The 18,381-nt window shown below is 49.0% G+C and overlaps 2 protein-coding genes across 2 annotated transcripts in view; one reads left to right on the forward strand and one right to left on the reverse strand.

Annotated features, from left to right (window-relative positions):
• Window positions 1-5,649, reverse strand: part of NME7 (NME/NM23 family member 7) — an 835,246-nt gene extending 829,597 nt beyond the window's left edge. Inside the window, exon 1 of the mRNA XM_086934088.1 lies at window positions 5,365-5,649. Coding sequence (XP_086790214.1) covers window positions 5,365-5,367 — 3 coding nt within the window. The 5' untranslated portion in view covers window positions 5,368-5,649. The remainder of the gene's footprint in view (window positions 1-5,364) is intronic.
• A 720-nt stretch (window positions 5,650-6,369) lies between these two features.
• BLZF1 (basic leucine zipper nuclear factor 1) overlaps window positions 6,370-18,381 on the forward strand; it is a 72,867-nt gene continuing 60,855 nt past the window's right edge. The window contains exon 1 of the mRNA XM_086934093.1: window positions 6,370-6,625. The gene's annotated coding sequence lies outside the window, so the exon portion shown is untranslated. The remainder of the gene's footprint in view (window positions 6,626-18,381) is intronic.

Consider the following 18,381-nt stretch of genomic DNA (forward strand, 5'->3'; position numbering starts at 1 on the left):
AGAGCTGCTCAGGGTGGCCCACGCTGCGTCCTTCTACCGTTGGGGGGCCCGGTCCCAAGTGGACCACTAGGTGAGTGTATGCGGCTCAGGGAGCCAACCCCCGGCCGCTCGCTGGTTGTCGGGGGCCCGGTCCCAACCAGGCCCCTCGCAACTCCTCCCTTGGTTTCGGGGTCCGGGTCCCACCCGTGACCCCCACCTGCTTATTCGTTGGAGGGCAGCTCGGGGAGCCCACCGCCGGCTGCCCCCGCCAGCTCCCTCACTGGCCAGCACCCTTGCGTGCTGCTGCGGGAGCCAGCACTGCAGTTCTGGTCTGTCCTCTCCGGCGGGCAGACACGGAGGCCAGCGCTGGTCCAGCTTGCCTCGGGGGAGTGCGCGGCACTCCCCCCTCCTTGCAGCTGTGGGAGAGTGCGACGGCACTCCCCCGTCCTCCCTCAGCAGTTCGGGCCCGGAGATGAGGTCCTGGGCCCTCTAGGCATTTCTTCACGGGGAGCGCGATGGCGCCCCCTGGCTTGCCTTCCTCCACGTCAGGGCCCTGAGTTGGGGTCCGGGCCCCTCCACCGCCTTCATGGGGAGCACGCCGGCACTCCCCGACTTGGGCTTCCACGGGGCTCGGAGATGGGGTCCCGGGCCCCTCCTACCCCCTTCCGCTTCTTCGCCGGGGGCCAGGGTGGGCTCCTAGCACCCCGTGGGTGGACATCTTCGGTGCCGGAGATGGGGTCTGGGCCCCCAGAGACCTCTTCGCGGTGGCGCGACAGCGCCCCCTGCCCCTCGTTGGTGCCGGGGGCCAGGGTGGGCTCCTGGCAGCCCGCTTGGGCTCCTTCACGCTCCCCGACTTTCGTCTTCACGGGGGGGCAACAGCACCCCCGCCTCCCCCTGGGCCCGGAGTTGGGATCTCGGGCCCCTTTCACCATCTTCATGGGGAGAGCAACGGAGCTCCCCATCTTAGCTTCTGTTGGGGGCAGCCCTTGGAGCTGAGCCACCTTGGGGGTACATTCAAGACCGGCGGCGGAGCCCCACGCGCTTCGTCTTCGGTCTTCTTGGAGGTCAAAGGTCACCTACCTTCAGGGGGGCATATCTCAGCCCCCAGGGTACCGATCTGTGCCATTTTTGTCTCCTCTTACTCCTTGTGGCACGCTCCAGCCACTGGGCGCACTCGCTTTCTCCCTCTTGGTCTCCAAGGGGGTGAACTCAGCAGGGAGCAGTTTTCACTGGCTCACTGCGCCAGCCTTTCGCCTGGCTCTCCTCCTGGGTCTCTCTTCTTCTTGGGAAGAGGCCCAGGCTTCTGCTCACTGGTCCTGGACTCCTCTCCTGGCGCTATTCAGGATCCTGGGACATCAAGCGATTCATTCTTCCAACTGCCCATGGCTCCAGGCTCCAGCACCCTTTGCCTCAGCAGACCACACCCCAGAGAGAGCCCCTCTTCCTGTGCAAGTTCCTTTTAAGAATTGCGAAGGAGCTGGCAGGAAGTCTCGGTTTGCCCTATCACACAGCGACACATCACTTCTCTGTCCCTGCTTCCTCCTTCCTGCCCAGGCCTCTGGGTTTGCTCAAAATGGTGTTGTCCAGTGGTTTCATGCCACATGGTCTTTGAGAGCCCCTTCCCCCTTCGCTGCCTTCTCTCCAGAAAAGTATGGTGCCTGGCACCAGGTGTCAGCAGCTGATGGATGAACCTATAGCTCCACCCATCTTCTCTTCTTAGAGTGGAGGCACTCGCCCTTGGAATGCTTGTTGTGCAGGGCTGGGCCTCGGAGGCTACAGCTTGGGGGGAAGGTCAATAATTCAGCCTGGCAGGCCCTGATTATGAGCTGACTCAGAGAAATATGACAGCTCGGGATGACCCAAAAGCAGTACAGATATGGCTTTGGACTCTGCAGAATACTTCTTCTCACACAAGTTACAGTGGACTTTAGTGCATGTCTGGAATTTGTAGGCCTTAGGAAAGTAAACTAGCCCATGGGCTCCACATCCCCATAGGAAAATAATGGAGTGAAAAACAGTAAAAAACACTGACTTTCCCTGGCATGTTTCTTCCCACTGTATAAAGCCTAAGCCATGTTACCACCCAGTTCTGCATAAGTCCTGCCACACCATTCTATCTACACTTGGGCTGCGCATGCTCTTACACGTGTGCACACGCATGTACACATGTGTCTGCATGTAACCAGCCCGGTGCACCTTACTCCAGCTGCAGTGCAGCTGCCTAGACAAGCCAGGGGGACACCAGTAAAATCCACATGCAGTCTCTTTCATCATGAGTTCACTTTGGGTGAGTCCCAAATTATGAGGCTCTCCCACAGTAAAAGCTCAACAATTAGGTGCTCAAAAAGCAAAAAATCTGGACAGCTCAGATGGTCAGAACCACCTTCTAACAGGTAGGAACAGAGGTAGAAATGGTAGCAGTGCTCTTTAAGTAATAGAACAATGGCGATGAGCTGTCCTTCGCCTCCTAGTCGTCCCCGGTGTTGAAAAGTGCCTTGAACTCTTTAATGATGTAACCAGGCCTTGAAGTTTTATGAAAGGAATTTATTAGATACAAGTCAGGAAGGACAGCCCATCCACCCAAAAGGCTCATTGGTGTCATGGAGAGGCAGAGGAGAGGCACATTACCACAGGTTGGTAACAACTAGAACCCTATGGGGTCTCTAGTGATCCCAGGGGGTGCACCAGGCTCAGGCCAAAAGAAGCACTACGCTGATAACAGGGCTTTGTTCTAAGGGGAAAAAAATGAGCTGCAGTAAGTCGCTCCGTAATAGGACATCGCTTACATCTTGTGTCATGTATATCCTGGCTGGGAGGTATTAAAAGGGAAGGGACTCCAAATAGAGTTCTAAACCCCGACCCCCTCTTCTACTAATCACACTGTGGATACTTTTACGCATTAGTAAGACCTGACTGACCAGAATAGTGTGTTTGGCAATCATTTATTTGATTGCATTTTTTTAACCGGCAACAGAACTTAACTGCAATCTTTAAATACATCTAGACATATTTAAATATTGCCAATTTAATTGAATAATTGTGAGATATTTTGAGGGGGGGGCAGTGGCGTCACTAGGGGGGTGCGGGGGGTGCGGACCGCACCGGGTGACACCCTGACATGGGGGTGACACCATCCATCTGGTTAGGCTGTGTATGTAACACAGCTCAGTCTGCGGCCGGCAGGAGCTTAATGATGTGAATGAAAGCAATTCACTTTCAAACCATCACGTGAAAAACACCACAAGCAAGCTCAAAAAAAAATCATCGCAGTGCAAAGATCGAGGTGCTAAGCTGATTGGGCATATATAAGTAAAAAAAAAACACTGCTCGGGTATAAAAACAGTTTTATTGGAACGGAAGAGGTTACTTGAAATGAGAGGGTTCGGTATTGCTAGTCACTAAATTCAGGCAGGCAATGGACTGAAATTGCCCAGAAAGCTCCCAAGATTGAAATTCCCACAGACAAAAACAGATGACAAATTCCAAGTAATACCATAGTTAAAAGAAATCCCTTTCTGTAATATCGGCTGTGTTTCGCAGTGCCTCGGGGTGCAGGCGGAGGGGGAGGGATAAGGCAGGCAGAGAGGGAGATGGTGCAGGCAGAGGGTGAGATGGTGCAGGCGAAGGGGAGATGGTGCAGGCGGAGGGATGGTGCAAGCAGAGAGGGAGATGGTGCAGGCGGAGAGGGAGATGGTGCAGGCGGAGGGGAGATGGTGCAGGCGGAGGGGAGATGGTGCAGGCGGAGGTGAGATGGTGCAGGCGGAGGGGAGATGGTGCAGGCAGAGGGTGAGATGTTGCAGGCAGAGGGTGAGATGTTGCAGGCAGAGGTTGAGATGTTGCAGGCAGAGGTTGAGATGTTGCAGCCGGAGGGGAGATGGTGATGGCGGAGGGAGAGATGGTGCAGGCAGAGGGAGAGATGGTGCAGGCGGAGGGAAGATGGTGCAGGCGGAGGGGAGATGGTGCTGGCGGAGGGGAGGTGGTGCAGGCGGAGGGGGAGGGATGGTGCAGGCAGAGGGTGAGATGGTGCAGGCAGAGGGTGAGATGGTGCAGGCAGAGGGGAGATGGTGCAGGCAGAAGGAGAGATGGTGCAGACAGAGAGAGAGATGGTGCAGGCGGAGGGGAGATGGTGCAGGTGGAGGGGATATGGTGCAGGCAGAGGGGATATGGTGCAGGCAGAGGGGAGATGGTGCAGGCGGAGGGGAGATGGTGCAGGCGGAGGGAGAGATGGTGCAGGCAGAGGGGAGATGGTGCAGGCAGAGGGGAGATGGTGCTGGCGGAGGGGAGATGGTGCTGGCGGAGGGAGAGATGGTGCAGGCGGAGGGGGAGGGATGGTGCAGGCAGAGAGGGGGATGGTGCAGGCAGAGAGGGGGATGGTGCAGGCAGAGGGAGAGATGGTGCAGGCCGAGGGAGAGATGGTGCAGGCCGAGGGGAGATGGTGCTGGCGGAGGGAGATATGGTGCTGGCGGAGGGAGATATGGTGCAGGCGGAGGAGAGATGGTGCAGGCAGAGGGAGAGATGGTGCAGGCAGAGAGGAGATGGTGCAGGCAGAGGGAGAGATGGTGCAGGCAGAGGGAGAGATGGTGCAGGCGGAGGGGAGATGGTGTGGACACAGGGAGAGATGGTGCAACCAGAGGGGAGATGGTGCAGGCAGAGAGGAGATGGCGCAGGCAGAGAGGAGATGGTGCAGGCTGAGGGTGAGATGGTGCAGGCAGGGGGTAAAATGGTGCAGGCGGAGGGGAGATTGTGCGGACAGAGGGAGAGATGGTGCAGACAGAGGGGACATGGTGCAGGAAGAGGGTGAGTTGGACCATCCGGTAAGTTGTGAGGGGGTGACACCATGAGTTACCCGCACCGGGTGACACCAACCCTAGTGACGCCACTGGGGGGGGGGGCGATTATTTTTTTTCGGGGGGTGGGGGGGACGCAATTAAAAAGTTTGAAGACCACTGAACTAGTACATGTTTTGCTTTATTTTTAAGGTTCTATGAAAGGAGCATAGGCTCATCTAATCACTAGTGTGGCGAAGAAGGCTCGGGGTAAAGAAGATTACAGGTAAGTATTGGGCATTCACAGCTAGCACAAGATTGTGACCGCTCTCCCCAGAAGAAATGGGTAGGTATTTTAACATCAGCAAACCCATCCCCGTCTCCCCTAGTACCCACTGTCACCATGAAAGAGATAGGTATGTTACCATCAGCAAACCCAGCTTTGCTTGGAATTCTTTGACTCCTTCAGAGCAGAATACAACCTCGAGGCACTTCAAAATGACCTGACAATCATCTAATCTGGACAGCATAAAAATCTCCCTTCTTGACTGTCAGCTCCTAAAGAAATTTAGTCTGCATTGTGAGCTAAACACATAACGGCTGCTGTTGTCTCACTCACCATGGTTGGGTTTCTTAAAAGGTGCAGCAGTAGATTTCAGTACTTAGGGAACGAAGCCTCAGCTGCGGGTCTCTAGACTGCGGTGACAGGTCTCTGGTGTGTTGTCGGTAACAGAATCAAAACTTCCGCGGCCTCGTTTCTCCTGGCAACACTAGCCCCGCCCTTTGACCTTTAATACCGGAAGAATAACATCATTACGTTTTAGGAACGCCCAGCAACCAAATGAAACACTATCAAGCAGCCGTCATATTAGAATCGGTCAGACCGATTCCGTTCGAAATGCCGTAAAGGTGGTAGGGAAGCATTTCATTTAATTAAAGTAAAAAAAATGTGCCTGATCCTACAATGTCCGCCGATGAAACGTGATCCCTCCCACATATTTTTCAGGGCTGTACCAAACTGGTCGGCACTCCCTGTATGGCGGCCATCTACAGTGTGTGCATTCTACGGAAGAACATGAGTCGAGTGCCACCATTTTCAGATTCTAAAAAAGCTACAAGTATAAACTCACGGGAAACTTTAATAATTGTATGATATTGTTATTCTAGAACGTTAACCAAGCTGTAGTATAATTAAGTCGTTCAGTTCACCTCAATCGATGCAAAAGTGAAATTCTACTTCTATATTTGTGGAATATCCCGATTTTTGTTCTTTAAACTGTGGTCGTTCTACAGGCAAATGAGAATTTCCAACAGCCCCAACGCCGAAACGTTATGATAATGGCCATTGAACGCATTTAGTATAGAGGAGATGATGACAGCCATCTTTCAATGGTGCTGATTGAATGTCATCAATGAGGGAAAAGACCGAAGAAGGCGCGCAAGAACTACAGAAGTAAAGCGTAGTATGTGCGCTGCCCTCCAAATCGATTGTTTTAACTTATTAAAACAATTAGACTATAATATCTCACTAATATAGCAGTGGATGCTCAGCCTTTTTTAAATGTTTATTCAGCGTTTTCATTACAGTGATGTAATCAAAAGCGACGTGTTGAAACATCCTCGTAGGTCATTGGGGATTGTGGGACAAGAACAATTATTTTTTGTTTTGACTCATTTTCGGTCTGGGGTAGGTTGGTGTTGTTTCCGGTTTCTCTTCGCAGCTGGTTGGGCTTCTTTTTCACACTGGAGCGACTGGCGGATGTGAATGGGTTCGGGCAGAACAGCTGGCAGTGGGACTGGAAGGGGAAGTAATGAGAACTCCGGAGCGGCGCTGAAGGAACCGTAGCTCCGTGGTCACGCCGCGCAGTATAACGGACCAGGTACTACTACCCTTGATCGTGTCTAAATGTCAGGTCTCTTTACTTGCGATTATAAGATTTCCTCCTTAGCTTTCTAACAGCTGTGATGGTGACATCGCCGCCTTCCTCTTTCTTCCCCGTGTATTTCATTTTCGTGAATTTCGAATGGAAACTTGTAGTCATGGCGACATTCACTATTTGAGAAGCAACGACCCAGTGTCTTTTTTGGTGTTATTTTGGGGTAGTTACTTCTAGGTGTTTAAAGATGCAGCAAAATATTATAAAGAGGTTCCCTGAAATGAGCAGGTCTCTTATTGTAAGTGGGAAGATTATTTATTCATCCCTTATATGTACGTTCTGTTGAGAAGCATATACTGCTGAATTCCCCACCAGGAAGGTGCATTATATCTTCCTGCGTAATATTTCACCTGTTAACTGTAAATCTCATTATATATCTCGTCCCCCGATCCTTGTCTCACTCATTACTTTTGATGATTACCCAAGCTAAGTGGCATTCACATAACCCACCCATCTCAAATCACGTTAAAACGGAACACTAATCATGCTTTCCCATAGTCCATATCTAGTGGATCTGCTCTGAAGTCCATCAGATGGAGTAGTTGTAGACAAGGAATTCTCTTGTTCCAACGACTCTTCGGTAATATCGGTTACTTTTTGACCCAGGTAAACACTACTAAAAGTCACTAATGCTTTGTTTTTCTATTTCACCTCAGACCGCTGAAGGTAGATAGGAACTGCCCTTTTACATCTAATGCATTAGAACGTTTCACTTCAATGGAAGGAGATTGAAAAACACAGGTAATAAGATTTCTAGTGCGGTATGTCTTGGAAGCCACCGTAGGCAGAAATGACTCCGTATGTTTGCCCAAAATCCCCTCTTTTAGAACTTTTCATAAAGAGGTGTTCACATATTAAGGCTCCAACTTCGCTAGTCCTCCTAGCTGAAGTGAGAGGCACTAACATTCCACCTTTTAATGGCAAGTATTTTAAATGAAAATAAATCAGTGGTTCAAACTACACACCCTGGAGAGCCTTGAAGACTATTGGCAGATTCCGCGGAGGAACAGTTGGTCTAGAAATAGCAAAACGTTTCAGCTGTCTGACCACCAAATAAAAATCCTTGCTAGCACTAACCTATGGTTCTCCAACCACTTGAGGACTGTCTACTGAGCCTTTAAAGTAATATTTTAAAATCAGTGATGGTACAACGGCCATCGGGGGCATGGAATAGACTGCCTTCATGGCCGCTATCGGGGCAGATGCATGGCCAAAAGTGAAGAAGTTATGCAGTTTTTTCCAGATCACCTGAATAGGTTGGAGACAAAGCTAAAATCAACAGAGTGCCTGGTCACGCAGGCTCTGGATGAAGACACTATGGCTCGCCTGCACGCTCAGCTCACAGAGTATAATGAAGTTGCAGTTAGGGAATTCAAATTCCACGGCAAATATGCAAGAGCTTATGGAGAGGGGGAGAGATCCAACCGGTCCTTAGCTTCTAAAATTGCACGACCGTGGGCTACTGAGTGTGGTGGGGATAGCAGACTGACCGGGGCGACAGCATCAAAATACCACGCAGGTAATGAGTTCATTCCTGCAATACTACAAGGACCTTTATGCCACCATGGGGGCAAGGACCCAGGCAATGGTGGGTGACTATATTCAAGACCCATTTCTTGGCTGGCTGAGTGACGTCCATCACCTTTTTCTGGTACAGCCATTTACTGCGGAGGAACTGAGGTAGGTGGTTGGTGCACTCCTCACTGGGGAATCGCCTGGTTCGGAGGGTTTGCCCGCCAAATTTTATAAATGTTCTATTGGACCCGTAAGATGTTAGCGGTCTTTGAGGAGGTGCAGACGAGTGGTCTTCTTCCACCATTTATGCGGGAGGCAGTGATTATCTCTTTGTTCAAGCCTGATAAACCAGCATATAAATGTGACTCCTATCAGCCTCTGTTGCTTAAAAATTGTGACACCAGAATGTTAGCAAAATTGGTGGCTAATCAACAGACGTTTCTCCTCCCAGGGCTGGTGAGCTCTGATCAGGCCAAATTTGTTGCGGGATGCTCCACTTCCCATAATATACGCACCCTCTTCGCTATAAGGCAAGATATTGACCCAGACCTAGATGCTGCTGCCATATTCTTGGATGCCTCAAAGGCTTTTTTGATTCCCACGAGTGGGGTTATTTATTCACGGTGCTGGGTAGGATGGCCATGCCCCAGGGTTTGCTGTGTTGGATACAACTACTGTACAGTGAGCCTGTAGCACTGATATTTATCAACAAAGCCTATTCTTGCCTTCAGAAAATCACTAGGGCACGCAACAAGGATGGACCCTATCGCCACTCCCTTTTCTTTTCCCCTGGCGCTGGAACATCAAGCTACTAGACTAAGACTCCATTACCTCATGTACGCTACGCTATGCACAATCCTGCCTGTTTTGATTTCCATGTAGGCATTTCTGCTACCGAGGGCATTTTAGTGAATCGGCCCATGTTTGTCTTCTTGTCCAGACCTCCTCGCTCCTGGTGCAGAGTGGGCATTTCATCGCTGGTTCCTGTGCGGCATCTGCGGTATGCCGTGGGCTAGTTACAGTGTCCGTACTGCTTGCACTAGTACATGTATTTTATACGAAGTGCATAACCCTGATGAAGCACCCATTGGTCTAAAATACATTAAAATGAGACTTATGTGATCTTTCGCTCTTTTTTGGAGGAATGGCAAGGAAGCTACATGAAAAATGGGGTCTCGCGACTATAACAGGACCGACGCACAGCCACACATTAAGTACCATCTTACCTCTCGGGGAGAGCAGCAAAGCCATTACACAGCTAAATAGATTGCTAGATGCCGACTTGGGTAGGACCCTTGACACTCTGTGATGCAGGTGAATGCAGAACTTGGCCCTCGAGTTCACTGGCGCGGAATGGGGCAAAAGTTTGTAACGTCCTATACCAGTATCCAGAAATCCCAAGCTAAGTCTTGCATAGAGCATATCTGACTTCCAAATGACTAAATGTAATGACTCAGAGTATGGATACGTAGTGCCCCAGGTGCTGCAAAGGGCTTGCTGACATCTGTCCCATTTTGAGCTTTTGAACTTTTTTTGAACCAAAGTTGTGTGACCGCCATCGAGAAGGAACGGCTTCCCCATCTGGCTTTGCGGACTCTCAGGATGATCAATTTTCTCTGGGAGGAAGATCTCAAAGCCCTCCCAGGCATGTACCATTTAAACATGGATTTAAGCTGCTGCAAACCTTTAATATGCAGGGCCTTTTGAACCATGCACATGGCTTTGAAAAAGATTTGCTTCTTAATAGTGAGCCAGTGTGGAGGGTGAAGCCCTTCCTTTGCTGAGTGTTGTTTAGGGATATTAAGGATCTGCCTGGCAGCCACTTTTGGGAGGGTTTCTTAGGGAAATTTCGGAACGCTCCCACCTTAGATGATTCTTGAGCAATAGATGAAGACTCTGCATCCTGTTGTCAAATGTGCTGCAATGTGCTTTCATTATTGCTCACGTTCATTTGTGATTTAGTTTTTTCCCTTTATTGCATTCTATCCTCCTGCTTAACCGCATGTGGATAGCCTTCTCTTCCTATACAGTCACCCACTCGAATTCTCTACTTAAAGTTGTTTATTGTGAGTGCATCCCAATAATTGTATTTGAGGACATTTATACCCTTTATTTCTGCTGTATCTTTCATGGTGTTAATGTATTTGATTTGTCATTGTTTAGCTTAGATACTCTATATGCAGATAAGATGGTCATGCATGTAAGGGAGCTGCAGAAAAGCCTTGAAGTACTTTTCCTAGAAAACACCTGCTTTGGCTTACTATTGGGGGTTAATATCAACTGGGTAAATTCACAAATCCTGCCCCTTATGACTAACCGCCCAGGCTTTGTGCCTAAATTTCCATTAAAGGGGTGTGAGGGCTCCCTAAAATACTTGGGGATATGGGTGCATAGAGACCCTGAGTAAGTGCTCAATGAAAACTACAGGGGCACTATTGCTTGAATAATGGAGCAAATAACTCGCTGAATAGCCCTACCCTTCTCCCTGGCTGGTCGGGTGCACCTCTTGAAAATGGTTAATTTGCTGTAGATGTTGTATATCCTTATAAATATTCCACTGCCACTCAACAACGCCCTTTTTGCTTCTTTTAGATCAGCAATGGATAGGCTGGTATGCCCTGTAAGCAGTTTAAGATTAGTTGGGAGACCCTTACTCTACCATTCATTTTGGGTGGGTTTGAGGCACCAAATCTCTAGCTCTACTTTCTGTGCATGCAGGCGCACTTTGCCCATGGCTTGAACTGGCCAGCCCCATTCTTCCCTCATTTGGTAGTTGAGATAGATAGTATGTCCCTGACTTCTCCGTCTTCCTTCTTGGGAGGATTGGTGCTGGTACTCAAAGAGATGTTTCGCCCGTTGAGTTATTTGGTCAAGGCGTGGGATAAGCTTAGCAAAAAGGTGGGACCAGGCTATGTTTGTTCGTCGCAGCTTCCCCTGGAATGTCACCCTTTGCTGCCTATTAATCATGAAGCTGATGCTCATAGAAGCTTCTAGACTGGAAGCTTGCTAACCTTGGGAGACCTATATAGAAAGGGTTTGTTTTTCCCACTGGTGGAGTAGAGGGAAGACTCGAGATGCACTTCGTTGTACACGATTTTCTACATTCAGCTATGAAGTAGTTGTTGGCTGTCGTTTCCACAGTTCCAGCAGGAGCCAGTTCCTCTAGCACCTGTGCAGATCTCTTGATCGCATTGTCCACTAAATATCTAAGAACTCTGCTGTATAATGCCTCTCCAAGAGTTCGGGTGGCTCCTGTGAGAGTGGCGCGCATGGATTGGGAGCGGGAACTGGGGCAGGAGCTGGGTAATGATCTCTGGACTTATGTCTGCCCTTAAGACAGGCATGGACTCCTCTAGTAGCCACTTACACATTATCTATTATAAATTCTTGCAAAAAGCATGTTATGTACCAGTCTTTCTTCTCAGGTTTGGTCTGCGAGAGGATGCAAATTTGGCAGATGTGGTCAACTAGAGGCAGGATTTCTTTACTTAGCCTGATCATGTGGAGCAGTCTGAGTTTTGGACTGAAGGGATGGATGCACTGTTGGAGATGGTGGACTGCAGAGTACCGATGGCTCCCACTAGTGTGCTTTTGGGTGACTTGGATACCCCCATGCACGATTTACAGCGCTGGCCCTCTTACAGGCTAAGAGGCAGGTGGCATGCCGATGGAGCAGAGGGCAGCGCCCAAACATAAGCATTGGCTAAGAGATGCTATATTGTAATAAGCAGCTTGAGCTTTACTCAGACTTACTACCAGATGTCCCTCGACCGTGTAGTATTTGGGCTCTGCGTAGAACATGCCTGATTGCCCATAATGTGGAAGTAGAGAACGAGGCCTCTGGCGCTATAGAGGCAGGTTAAGGGGCTGAGGGTGAGGCACATGATGGCGAATGTCAGTGATGCTGTGTGGCATGAGGGCAATACCTGTGGACGCATACAGGTTCGCCGTGGAGCTGATGTGGTTGGTGGCACAGGCGAGTGGGGGTGCTCAATGGATAGGCTGGTGGTAGGTGATGCTGGGGAGCGTGCGCTGCACATGATCATGCTGACTCTACTGACTAAGTTTGCTTCTGCTTTTTACGAAGTGGATTTACTTCACCCACCACCCCATGACTTTACATGTACGATGCAATGTTGAAAAGATTTAATACGCATCTCTTCAAGTTATGCTATTATGGGCAGTGTGTTACTGCTCTGCTGTAATGTGCTTCTTTTCAAGTTTTTAAACTTCATATTACTTTTTTCAAAAAGTAATAGCCAACAACTATTTTTAGAACCCATCCAACAAGAACTGCTGTATTGAAGAGATTTTGCGCTCCACGGGTGACAGAGGTCTAACACCATTCTCCAAAATTCCTTTAATGCTTGGAGTAGGACTTCAAAGTAAAGAGACATCTGGAACCCTTAATTATCTCTGCTAAGAGTTCTGGTCCCTGTCTCCTTAGAAATCCACCCTTTCAATTTAATACCTACAGAGCCAGCTTCTGAAGAGGTAGATTCCCAAGCAACCTGAGAGGATGGGAAAACAAAGGAATACTCCACGGTGGGCAAAAGGCCCATGGTCATGGAAGATGAAATCAAGATCAGCAGGTCCCAAATGGTTATTACCGCTATCACCTCTGCTGCTACCCTCTGAACATTTATGAGCAGAGAAGAGATTAGCGGAATAGGTAAAAATGCCTATAGCAGATCAGGAGAGCAAGATAAAGACCAAGCCATCTACTCCCCATGCCTCTGGAACCTGATATCAAGAGAAATAGTACTGACTTCAGTTATATGCTGAATTCCCGCCGGTTTTGGGATAATGTACTCAGTAAAGAGACTCCTTTTTGTCTTCGTATGTCTCATGTTGTTGATGAACATTTGAACCAGTATGGGTACTGGTGAAGTGACCTTTCCCAGAATATCGAATTGAAGCATTCTGTAAAGGAAAAAATTTGGCCTCACTAACTCTACTTCAAAGATTTAGCATTTAAAATAATGTGTTTTGTTCGTCTGTAGAGTTATGGAGTATTTCTTCCTGTCACAAGGAAGGGTGTACCCCCATAGCTCACGAGACATAAAGCTGTACTTAGTAGACTGTTAATTTCATCATGTGTTTCATTGCCCTCCCTGCCGCTTCATTAAATGTAATGATTATTGGAAATAATGTTTGTTTGTAAAATAAAAAGAAAGTTTAAAAAAATGTCTTCCTAGCACAAGGAGCAAAAGCTTCCTCCAGCCATAGTGTCGCCTGCATTTATTTAACTTTGAGTGTTTGTGATACTTCTTTGTGAGTCTCACATCATCCAAGGGCAGTTTTTGTCAGGGCCCTCGCACCCTTTCTACACTGCATGTTTGCTGTATTACACTCCTATTTTTCTCTTCCTTACTTTGGATTCCTGGGCATGTTGATTCCTGTCCTCCTTCCTCTTGGTTTCTGCTTCTCCTGACCTACTGTAGGTGTGACTGTCTGAATCACACTTTGCATAACAATATAGAGAAACTCATTTGCACTCTTCATTAGATACTAGTGGCATGCATAAACAGTGATATACATTTTTCGACACCTGTAATTAACTTTCATTGTGTTTCCAGTTCATCTGTAGTTTTGGTCCCTCTAATTTGACACACTCATTAGCCTCTGTGTGAATTGGTGTTCATGTTTTCCGGTTTCTTCAGGCACTGGGAACATGACATGAAAGAGTCTTAAGGATCATAATCAAAAGCATATTACCAATAGCGATATATGTATTGGATGTCTTTTTTGTTAAAATGTTTTTCATGTAAAATGTGTTTGGGATATATGTTGTACTGCACATTTATGTCTTATTTAAGTATGTTTGTTAAATTGTTTTGAGAACAAGGATGTATTGATATGACACGACATATGTATTTTCAGATTGAAAGAAATAACTAAGAATAAAAAATAGTGAAAATAAAAAGGTGAAAATAAGTACATCGGTTCAAACTGAAATCAATTGGTTTGGTTTGGGTTGTGATCCCCTCTCCACCGCCGTGCTGAGTGGTCGCTCCCTAGTCTCCCTGGCGAGACCCGGTATCGTTGCACTGAATACCACAGCCTTAAGCCTGTGCTGCCTTGCTCGCTGCTCCGCATTTCATTAATTGTTCTATTTGTTTATTGGCATTGTGCTGGCCTGCTCGCTGCTCCGCATTTCATTAATTGCATTTCTGATTTCTAGCATAGTGCTGCCCTGCTCGCTGTCCCGCACTTAATTGATTGTTCTATTTGTTTATTGGCATTGTGCTGGCCTGCTCGCTGCTCCGCATCTCATTAATTGCATTTCTGATTTCTAGCATAGTGCTGCCCTGCTCGCTGTCCCGCACTTAATTGATTGTTCTATTTGTTTATTGGCATTGTGCTGCCCTGCTCACTGCTCCGCTTTTACTTTATTTGCGATTGGCCAATATCTCTTGAACCTGTGTTCCCCTGATCCGCTCTACCTGCGCAGAGCCTTCCACATTTGGTGCGACTGCCCCCAGCGCTGTTCTCCACCCTCCCCTCCGCTGCCATTTTGGGTGTTGTTGTTTGTGCTCGCTCAAGCCCGCCCCGCCTCCCAGCTGAACCGCCCTCGCCCCTCCCCCTCCCCACCATCCATTTATGACAGTAGCCCATGCGCGCAGCGTCCACGCGCAGCGTTCGCGCCCAACCCGCGCCGAAGGTGCGCCAAAGGTAAGCCCGTCTACGCCTGTCCGTGCCTGGACCGCGCCCAGCGCCAGACCCCCTGCCCCTCGCGCTGCCCAGCCCTCCCGCATCACCTACGATGCCGCCACCCTCCTAGCCCTTAACCCCGGTCGCGCCCCCAACTGAGTCCAAGCCGCTCCTGGACACACCCATGGACCTTTCTCTTGCTAGTCCTGCAAATTCATCGGCACCGACAACATCTCCGCTACAACCACTCCTCAGATTCCCGACGCCAACCACCTACAATGCATCTTGCTCAATACCCGATCGATCCACAGACACGCCATTGACCTCTGGAATCTACTATACACCATCTCTCCGGACGTCGCCTTCCTTACAGAAACATGGATGAACGCTTCCTCCGCCCCAGACATCACCATTGCCATCCCGGAAGACTATAAGATCACACGCAAGGACCGTACCGGCCACACAGGAGGAGGCATCGCTATCGTCCATAAAAAATCAATCCACATCTCAACCAGCTCAGACGTCAACCTCGCCAACTCTGAACACCTTCACTTCCAGATCCACATCGACCCCAAGACCACACTCAGAGGCACCCTCCTTTACAGACCACCAGGACCCCGCTCAAAATTCAGCGAAGACATCACGGACTTCATCACTCCACACGCGCTCCCCTCCAAAGATTACATCCTTCTGGGAGACCTCAACTTTCACCTTGAAAAGAACAACGACCGCAACACCACCACCCTCTTGGACAACCTCACCAACCTCGGACTTAAACAACTGGTCACTTCCCCCACCCACATCGCAGGTCACACACTCGACCCCATCTTCACCTCCAGCAATCATGTCTCCTTCAGCCACACTACGGATCTCCTCTGGACTGACCACAGCTGCGTTCACTTCACCTACAACAAGCCGAAACCCACCAACCACCTCCAACCAACTCTGCTAAGAAACTGGAACAAAATCACCATCGACCAGATCTCCTCATCGCTCCTTCTAAACACCCCAGCCCACTCTTCCAAACCAGACCAAGCCGCCGCCAACTTCACCCTATGGCTATCCAACACCGCCGACATCCTAGCACCACTGAAAAAACGTCAAAGCAAACCTGGCAGCAAGAAGGCCTCATGGTTCAACGATGATCTTAAGAAGTCCAAGAAACTCTGCCGCTCCCTTGAAAAGACCTGGAAAAAAGACCCAACCACTAGCACCAAGGACGCCTTCAAAAACGCCACCCGCACACACCACCAACTAATCCGAAAGGCCAAGAAAACAGCATTCAAGGATCGACTAGACAACAACGCCCACAACAGCAAGGAACTCTTCAACATCGTCAAGGAATTTACCAACCCCTCGGCCAACTCCAACGACATCACCCCTTCTCAAGCCCTCTGCGACTCCCTGGCTTTATTCTTCCACAACAAAATTGCAGACATCCACAACAGCTTCGACAACCAACTCGGAGACCAACCCACCCAACCGTATGATGAACATCCTCCCCCCTTGAACACTCTTAACGACTGGAACCCAATCTCCACTGAGGACACCATCCGCCTGATGAACTCTATCCACTCAGGATCCCCCACAGACCCATGTCCTCACCACATCTTCAACAAAGCAGACACCGTCATAGCACCGCACCTCCGAGACGTCATCAACTGCTCCTTCAATTCCGCTACCTTCCCGGAAAGCTGGAAACACGCTGAACTCACCGCCCTTCTGAAAAAACCCACAGCGGACCACACCGAACTCAAAAATTATCGCCCCATATCGCTCCTTCCTTTCCCAGCCAAAGTCATCGAGAAAGCTATCAACAACCAACTCTCCGCTTTCCTAGAAGCCAACAATTCCCTCGACTCCTCACAATCTGGCTTTCGAGCAAAACACAGCACTGAGACCGCCCTCATCGCAGCACAGACGACATTCGAACTCTACTGGACAATGGAGACACAGTCGCCCTCATCCTCCTCGACCTCTCTGCAGCCTTCGACACAGTCTGCCACAGCACCCTTTTACAACGCCTCAGAAACATCGGAATACAAGGAAAAGCACTTGAATGGATCACCTCGTTCCTCACCGGAAGAACCCAGAGAGTCCGCCTTCCACCATTCAAGTCCGAGGCCACCGAAGTCATCTGTGGCGTACCACAAGGATCCTCACTCAGTCCCACCCTCTTCAACGTATACATGAGCCCCCTTGCGGCCATCGCTCGCCAACACAACCTCAACATCATCTCCTACGCGGATGACACTCAACTGATCCTTTCTCTCACCAATGACCCCAGCACCGCCAAAACCAACCTACACGAAGGAATGAAAGAAGTTGCCGAATGGATGAAACAAAGCCGTCTGAAACTGAACTCAGATAAAACAGAAGTCCTCATCCTAGGTACATCCCCCTCTGCATGGGACGATTCTTGGTGGCCGGAAGCCCTTGGAAAAGCACCCATCCCGACAGACCACGCACGGAACCTAGGCGTTATCCTGGATTCTTCACTCTCAATGAACAGACAAGTCAACGCCGTATCCTCATCCTGCTTCAACATTCTTCGCATGCTCAAAAAAACATTTCGCTGGATCCCCATCGAAACCAGAAAAACAGTCACCCATGCCCTGGTCATGAGCCGACTGGACTACGGAAACACCCTCTACGCAGGTACTACCGCTAAACTCCAGAAGAAACTCCAACGAATCCAAAACGCCTCAGCCAGGATCATATTAGACATCCCACGTAACGAACACATCTCTGGCCACCTCCACTGGCTACCCGTCAATAAGAGGATCACTTTCCGACTGCTAACCCACACACACAAATCACTCTACGACATCGGACCAGAATGCCTCAACTCACGACTATCCTTCTACACCCCCCTCCCGCCAATTACGCTCTTCCAGCCTAGCCCTCGCCACTGTTCCCCGCATCAACAAGACCACCATGGGAGGCAGATCCTTCTCATACCTGGCAGCTAAAACATGGAACTCACTCCCCACCTACCTTCGCCTTACCCAGAACCACCTAGCATTTAGAAAGCAACTTAAAACGTGGATATTTGACAAGTAATCCTCCTCTCCTCCCTAAGCGCCTTGAGACCCTCTGGGTATGTAGTGCGCTATATAAATTATCTGACTTGACTTGACTTGACTTGGCTATTTAGCAAAGACATTCAGCTTTCAAAAAACGCGAGGCACAGGCTCATTCCTCTTTTACAAGTTATAACACCGCCCTGCTTGTGCCTTACCCCCTTGGGCCTAACTCCTCTTTTACTAAAGAAGGCATAAGGGTTTTAAAAAAATATAACCTTTCTGTTAGTTTTATTTCACTGATGTTACCGTGAAATATTTTCAGTTTCATAATACATAGGTTTTTAAAAAAAAATCTTTCTTTTTTTTGTCTTGTGAGCGGACAACAAAACCTGAAAGAGGAAGATACTACGGAGAAGTGTAATATGCAGATCTATTACAGCAGTACAGCTTCAAATAAATAAGTTGCATTTTCTTTCACATTTCTCAGTGGAAATACTTTCCTTG

This window comes from Lissotriton vulgaris, chromosome 8 (genome assembly GCF_964263255.1).
Source record: "Lissotriton vulgaris chromosome 8, aLisVul1.2, whole genome shotgun sequence".
In the NCBI taxonomy this organism is placed as follows: Eukaryota; Metazoa; Chordata; class Amphibia; order Caudata; family Salamandridae; genus Lissotriton; species Lissotriton vulgaris.